The 6,700-nt window shown below is 39.4% G+C and overlaps 1 protein-coding gene across 1 annotated transcript; it reads left to right on the top strand.

Annotated features, from left to right (window-relative positions):
• Nucleotides 1-241: 241 nt before the first annotated feature.
• On the top strand, nt 242-4,077 carry LOC308306482 (uncharacterized protein). Its single transcript, XM_080751498.1, has 3 exons — nt 242-364; nt 1,394-1,468; nt 2,700-4,077. Exons 1-3 carry the CDS (start codon nt 339-341, stop codon nt 3,106-3,108), a joined length of 510 nt encoding a protein of 169 aa, XP_080607624.1. The 5' UTR covers nt 242-338; the 3' UTR covers nt 3,109-4,077.
• The last annotated feature ends 2,623 nt before the right edge of the window (nt 4,078-6,700 follow it).

Here is a 6,700-nt window from a genome sequence, read left to right as displayed (position 1 = left end):
GCGTGGCCAGGCTCTGTCAGGCCAAAGACAAGACGTGGGTGTTTCCTAAACTGCCTGACTGAAAAAAACACATGGACAGGGTGTTGATTTTTATTCGCAAGCAAAAAGAAGAAGGAAATCAAACAAACAAAACAAATCGAAATCCAACGTTTTTTCTTTCAAAGGCAGTTTTTCAACATGTCACGGAAATTGTTTTCAATAAGTCATCGGGCGTTGCTAAGGCTACACAATAACCGGGGTCCTTTTCTTGAAAGTCCCCGTGGAGATGTAAACAAAGATGTCACGTTAACTCTTAGGAGAATCACAATCAATCTTGTGTTTTATTTCATCACTCCGCGATGGCAGACGACAGTGAATTGGAGAAGTATGTTACTACTAATAATTAACATTATTATTGGGTATAGTAGGCTACACAGCTACTCGGCATCAAGTCTCTGTGAATCATCAAACTCTTCTCTTTAATCCCTTTCCCCTTCTATTTGAAGGAATGCTAAAATCTGCTGTAATTTGTCTTGTTTGCACATGCACCTAAATATGAGCGAGACATTGGTGGAAAAGTACTCAAATGTTTTACTTTAATTAAAAGTATCAATACTGCAATATAGAAATACAATTCATTCTAAATTTACTTGAGTAAAAGTATAACAACTAATAGTATCAGTATCAACATGTACTACTAATTGTATAAAGTACTCTTTATGCAGAATGTCTCATTTCAAGTTTTCATAGTGCAAACGTCTTTTGAAAAATGCTATGAGCTTGTAGATCGGCTATTTTCAAATGGCCGAAATGTGTATCTACAAGGTAATTAGTAATTCAAGTTGTCAAATAATTTTAGTGGAGTAAAAGTAGGCCTACAACATTTGCCACTGCGATGTAGTGGAGTAAAAGTACTGAAAACTGGAAATACTCCAATAAAGTAAGTACAGTACTTGAGTAAATGTACTAAGTTGCAGTGTTTTTATTGTAATTTTAAGTAGTAATACCATTACCACCTCCACCTGACCACACACCGGCGCAGTTCTTTGCTTTATATGTGGACAAAGGTCGACTAAAACGGTCTCTTCCACCGAGGCTGTGCTGAATCAGCAGCACAGGTCAAACCAGGACACACAAACACAAACTAATGATTCACCCTCCCTTCTCCTCCTCCTCCTCCCACTGCCTGTCTCTCTCACTCTGGTTTCTCTCACTTAATTAAATTATCCTCTCCAATTGGCTCTCTTCCTTTGCTCTTTGTGGCATCGCTATCCTCTGTTTCTCACTCATAGAGCCTACACACACACACTTTCTCTCCCTCTGTCTTTACTGTATTTCCTGCAGAGTTTTTGACTCATCAGTTGTTGTTTTTTTCTTTTCTTTCCTTTTCTTTTTTCCTGTCCCTACTCCCTAGGCGTGCAGTAGAAGAGCTCTTGAGGGAGACTAACAGAGCCAAGATGAGAGCTGAGACCATGGGCCCTACAGGATGGTGAGTGTGGCTGGATGATCAACCTGACTAACCTTTCCATTGGACCACCAGCTGCTAGTAAATAATACAGATATGCAATATGCAAAATATTACATTTGCTGGGGCAGAAATATAGAACCAATAGCTGACTTAATCTGCCCATGTAGGTTAATTTAATAATCGTGAAGCAGCATTTTGTATTTCTTATATTATATCAATGACAAGGAACAAATTCGAATAGATTTCTTCCCCCGCCCCGACTAAATCAATTAGTCTGATTAACAACTTGTAACCATTTGTATGATTAACCCTTTGTTGTACAGTGGTGGTCTAGGAAAACAAGCTCACACTATGCGTTGCGATACATTGTGAGCTTGTAGATCTGCTCTTTTCTTTTTTTTAATCTATTGTGTTTTTTTTGTAATTTTCAAATAGCAAGTAATCATACAAAAGGTGTGCCCCTTCCTCCACCCCCACTTTACCACCCTCACTTGCCTACAGCAGAGATGACACAAAAGTTAAAAATAACAATAAAATACAATTTAGGCATTTAGCAGACGCTCTTAATCCAGAGCGATGTACAATAAGCAAGGTAATACATCAACATCAATACATAAAATGCATAGAAATAGTAACATAGTTAGACCAAGCACCTATTTAGTCAAAACTATACAAATATACATATAATAAATGCTGTCTAAAAATGACATGTATGGTCATTGAGAGTAGGCAGGTGCTACGGTAAGTGCTATGGACTAAGGTGCATGGAGTCTGAAGAGGTGAGTCTTCAGACCATGGCGGAATGCTAGGGAGTGAGTCTGCATTTCTAATTGCACTAAATAATAATATAAATGAATGAAATAATAAGTAAACAGGGCAGACATCTATGGATGACCTTCAGAAAATCATCATTTTCATGGCAGGAAAATCAGTCTGTCAAAGGGAAAGAAATATATTAATAATTAGATAGATCTGCTATTTTCATGTTTGTTTTATAATAATTAATTTATTGTAATCAAGACAAACGTTTGAAATAAACTTGACATTGATTTGAAGTCATCGCCCAGCCCTATTGTGATATGTCCTAGTAGTTAGTTAAGTCAGGAGCCTATCTCTAGTTTCCATATAAGGCAGCTTGATGTACAGGACAATACACCCCCTGGACATCACGCTATAATATGTTACAGAGACTTGATGTGTGATGCTGCCATGTAACTCTGTTGAAAGGTTGTTATTCGCTGTTGTCTGCCAGGATGAAGTGTCCTCTTCGTGGCACCAATAAACGCTTCTTGCTCAACACACTACGCTCAACTGGCCTGCACCATGGCAACACAGCTGAAAACTCCACCACAAGAGGGCGTCCAGCAGGAACTGAGTCCCGTTCCCGCCACCGCAGCCGCAGCAGAACGCCTACCAGAGATCACAAGAGGAACGGAGACCACAGAGGAGGCCATAAATGTCACAGCAACAACCACAACGATAAGAGACCAGATAGGGACACGGATGCGAGGGATTGCCACAAAGACAGAGGCTCCAGAGACCAGAGACACAGAAAGGGTGCCCATAAGAGAGATGGCGAAAAGTTCAGATTCCAATCTAAAGACCACTCTCCACGTGAGGCACACACCTCCCCCCTAAGCCAATCTCTCTCCAAGGAATAATCCATATTCACACATTATGCTCTTAACTTCATATTAGGGGAGGGTCCCTCTGCGGGAAGAAGTAACCCAAATGGGTGCCGCGTGAATATGGTCGATGTGGTCAACACGCTCATGCCTCTTCTTCCAGCTGCTCCCCACCCACAGGACAATGGATGAGGTCACTTTTCCAGTGATGCAATAGGAACGTTCACACTCACCTTTCGGGGACACGCACTCTGCCACTGTAGGAGGAACCAGAAATGATTTCCTGGTTACTATCAAGGAGAATATTTAACAAGGAGATATACAGTAGATAACTCAAGAAAATGATATTGTCTAAAACAAGAGATCAGAAAAAAATGTTTGATATGTCTTCTTTTATTTTTCTGAATTGCTTGCTTTTCAAAGGTTGCAATAATTAAAACATGTTGTTTATTCATATGCATGTCCACTCGGTTCTCAGTGTGTTAATCGAACTTCCGGCTCCTCTTAGCATCCCAGTGCCTAAAACGTGTTCTGTGTGACCTCTCCTTGTTCAATATACTCCTTGGTTGTTTAACTTGTTTTATTACAAAGGCTGGCTCACAGTGAGTGGCTGTGGAAAAGAGGAGGAACACTGCTTCACAGGGAGGAGGGATAAAGGACAGTGTTTGTGTTGTTAAAGGTTTGACTTGAGTGTTTTCGGTTTGAGTTAAATCATCTTTTTCCACCCTCTTGTGTACCAGACTGTATAGCCTGACTTCCTGCCTGAATTGCCATTTGTAATTCAACCCTTGAATACCCCTTGAATTGCAGCAAAGATTGTTTTATTTTCTTATTTATAGCCATTGCTAGCAATTCAGGGGCTTTAGCCAGGCTAAGACTGTTAAGATATTATCTCTTAGTATAACTGCATTCCCGTTTGCTTGCCCTTGGACTTTGCTACAGTTTTTTGTATTTGAGAAAACAAATCATTTTGAAATCACACCCATATTTAAAAGTTTACAGATGTTTCAAGTACAAGTAGTCATTTACCTGTTCTTTGTACCGATAGCTAAAATAAACTTGTTTGTACCAAAACATATTACTCTTTCATGTAATACATTTCTGCTTGCAACTACACCAGATTTAAATTTGTGAATTATTTAGTTTAAATGTTAATTGTTATGACTCACGTAACAGTCGACCTCAGACCAGTATTGATTTTAGTTGGGGCTCTTGTGTGAACCATAACATACAACGTTGTTCTCTTCTCTCCCACACTGAGTGATTAATGCTGCATTTTTTCACCTAGTGGTGGTTTGATTCCAATTATAATGTCATTAGCATTCTTCTGTCATTACTATAGCTGCTGGTAATGTTTACATAAGCCATGCTGTCGCCACTGTGCAAGCACATTTTATCGTGTCTTAAACCTTTTGACATGTATATACCGCCTACCTGAAATAGCTTTGTTAGTGAAAGAAAGAAAATATAGTAGTGTTTCCGTGACACTCCTAGTTCTTGACAGCTCTTACAATACAGGCCCACTGGGCCTCTGCACAGAATTAGTGATAGCTTGTAACAATATAATGACACTTTTTTAATAGTAACAATAATGCAAAGCAAATTTAGAAATATTGTTAAATAATCATTGGTTACTTGTTTACACGTTTTTTGTATGTGTATGCTGTCTACCTGACACAAATCCTGATTGCTAAGTAGTTATTAGAGTTGTTGTTTTTTGTTTGATATGATATTGTTTGTCTATACTTCTCATTACATTCTCTTGGCACTGTACTTACTTACTTGACCGTTGTTGGTGCATGGTGTGAAATAATCTATGGAGATTGTGTGTCCCACTAAAAGATTTAGGGTATTTGTCATTCAGTAGCCAGTGAAAGGCTTGTATAGTCTTACTCTTAATTCATCATAGTCAGACTTATTTTTGGAAGATTTAGGAAATTCGGTTCAGTGTTTGTTGTTGATCACGGGGACTTCCAACAGCTGGACATTTGCTCAAGCGTCCTAAGTATCAACGTCGTGGTGAGGCTGTCTGTTCCATCTGCTGTTTATAGTCTACCTGTTGCTGGGTCCATTGTCCTTTATCCACGCATATTAAGCTTACCACTTTAGCAAGAGCCGTTAGAAACCTTGCCAATTGCCGGTGTTGTATCATTTTGTCTGTTTGGTCAGTATTGTATGATAACGCATTGGCATATTATTGCGTTAAAGTGTCACTTAAGCCATTATGTACGGCTGGAAAGTTGACCAAATATCATTTTACGCACATAACGCTTCATAACCCCCATGGTGAATCTCCACTTCGGTTGACCGTTTCTCTTTCAAAAAATTATCAGGTATAAACACCATTAAGTCACATTGTGTGTAATTTGTATAGAATTGGTTTACTTGAACTTTATTGCAGCGCTTATTGCCCCATTAAGATACTGTACATTGTGTACAATGTGCCATAACTGTTTTTGAAGAACTCCGCGCAAATAGTCTGTTGACTTATAGGCCTACTTTGGTGAAAGCAAAGGCACAGCTTTAGTTCAGCATTGCACACAAATGTCAGGTTGTTAACCACTTCAGTTCAGCCTTATATTACCAACACTTTTGTACCTTTACTCAAGTATGTTTTAATACTGGACTTTTACTTTCAACAGAGTATTTCCACATTGCAGTATTGATACTTTTACTTAAGTAAAACATTTGAGTACTTTTTCCACTTAAGGGCTGAGTGTGAAGACGTCCCACGCGCTCCGCTTGTTAATTGAGTTCTGTTCCTCACTCCAACATAATTGGTTTGCCAAGAGGAGTGCTGTTTAATGGGGCGAACGCATGTCTGCGTAATGGCCAGCAAACATGGCGAGAGTGCACATGGAGACGGAGAGGAGTTCCATTTTGGTTATTTGCAGGGACTCTTCGTGCGACCCAGCCCAGTGTTAAATGATGCATTTGCGGAGCTAGCCTATAGGCCTAATGCACTGTTTCCCAAACCATGGGTCGGGACCCATGATGTGTGGGTCACGGTCATGGACATGTTTTTATGGGTCCCTTTATCCCTACATATTTTTGAAGCGGTGAAAACCGCTTCCAATGAATGGCTTTGTGTGTATCACGCCCATATATGGTCATTTCAGTCCAGAATGAACAGGCTTTTTCAAAAACAGAATGTCCGTTTAATTACCATATATGGTGATGTCAGTCCAGAATGAACAGGGTTCTTCAAAAACACAAAGTATGTTACCTTATGTCCATATATGGTCACTCCAGGCCAGAATGAACAGGTTTTTCCTGTCCCACAGAATGTCCGTTTAATTACCATATATGGTGATCTCAGTCCAGAATGAACAGGGTTTTTCAAAAACACAAAGTATGTTACCTTATGTCCATATATGGTCACTCCAGGCCAGAATGAACAGGTTTTTCCTGTCCCGTACGTGTAAAATATTAGTCCAGAATGAATAGGCTTTTTCAAAAAGCAAAATGTGTGGTGTCCCTCCCGGTTAGATGAAATGGATACTTTGAGGATTGGTCAAGCTTCACATGATAATTTGGCCTTCAGGGTTTATCTGTCTTGTACACGCAGTATCTATTGCAGATTATCAAAACAGATGAAAAATACATTCAGAATAGAGGTTTTATCTGT

This window comes from Nannobrachium achirus, assembly GCF_963921795.1.
Source record: "Nannobrachium achirus genome assembly, chromosome: 21".
In the NCBI taxonomy this organism is placed as follows: domain Eukaryota; kingdom Metazoa; phylum Chordata; class Actinopteri; order Myctophiformes; family Myctophidae; genus Nannobrachium; species Nannobrachium achirus.
This window is presented reverse-complemented; position numbering and strand designations above follow the sequence as displayed.

What these genes read in the sequence shown, in the direction of transcription:
- LOC308306482 (XM_080751498.1), top strand. Translation starts at nt 339, where the DNA reads ATGGCAGACGACAGTGAATTGGAGAA. An exon ending in GACGACAGTGAATTGGAGAA is followed by an intron (nt 365 to 1,393) that starts GTATGTTACTAC and finishes CCTACTCCCTAG; the next exon opens with GCGTGCAGTAGAAGAGCTCT. An exon ending in ACCATGGGCCCTACAGGATG is followed by an intron (nt 1,469 to 2,699) that starts GTGAGTGTGGCT and finishes GTTGTCTGCCAG; the next exon opens with GATGAAGTGTCCTCTTCGTG.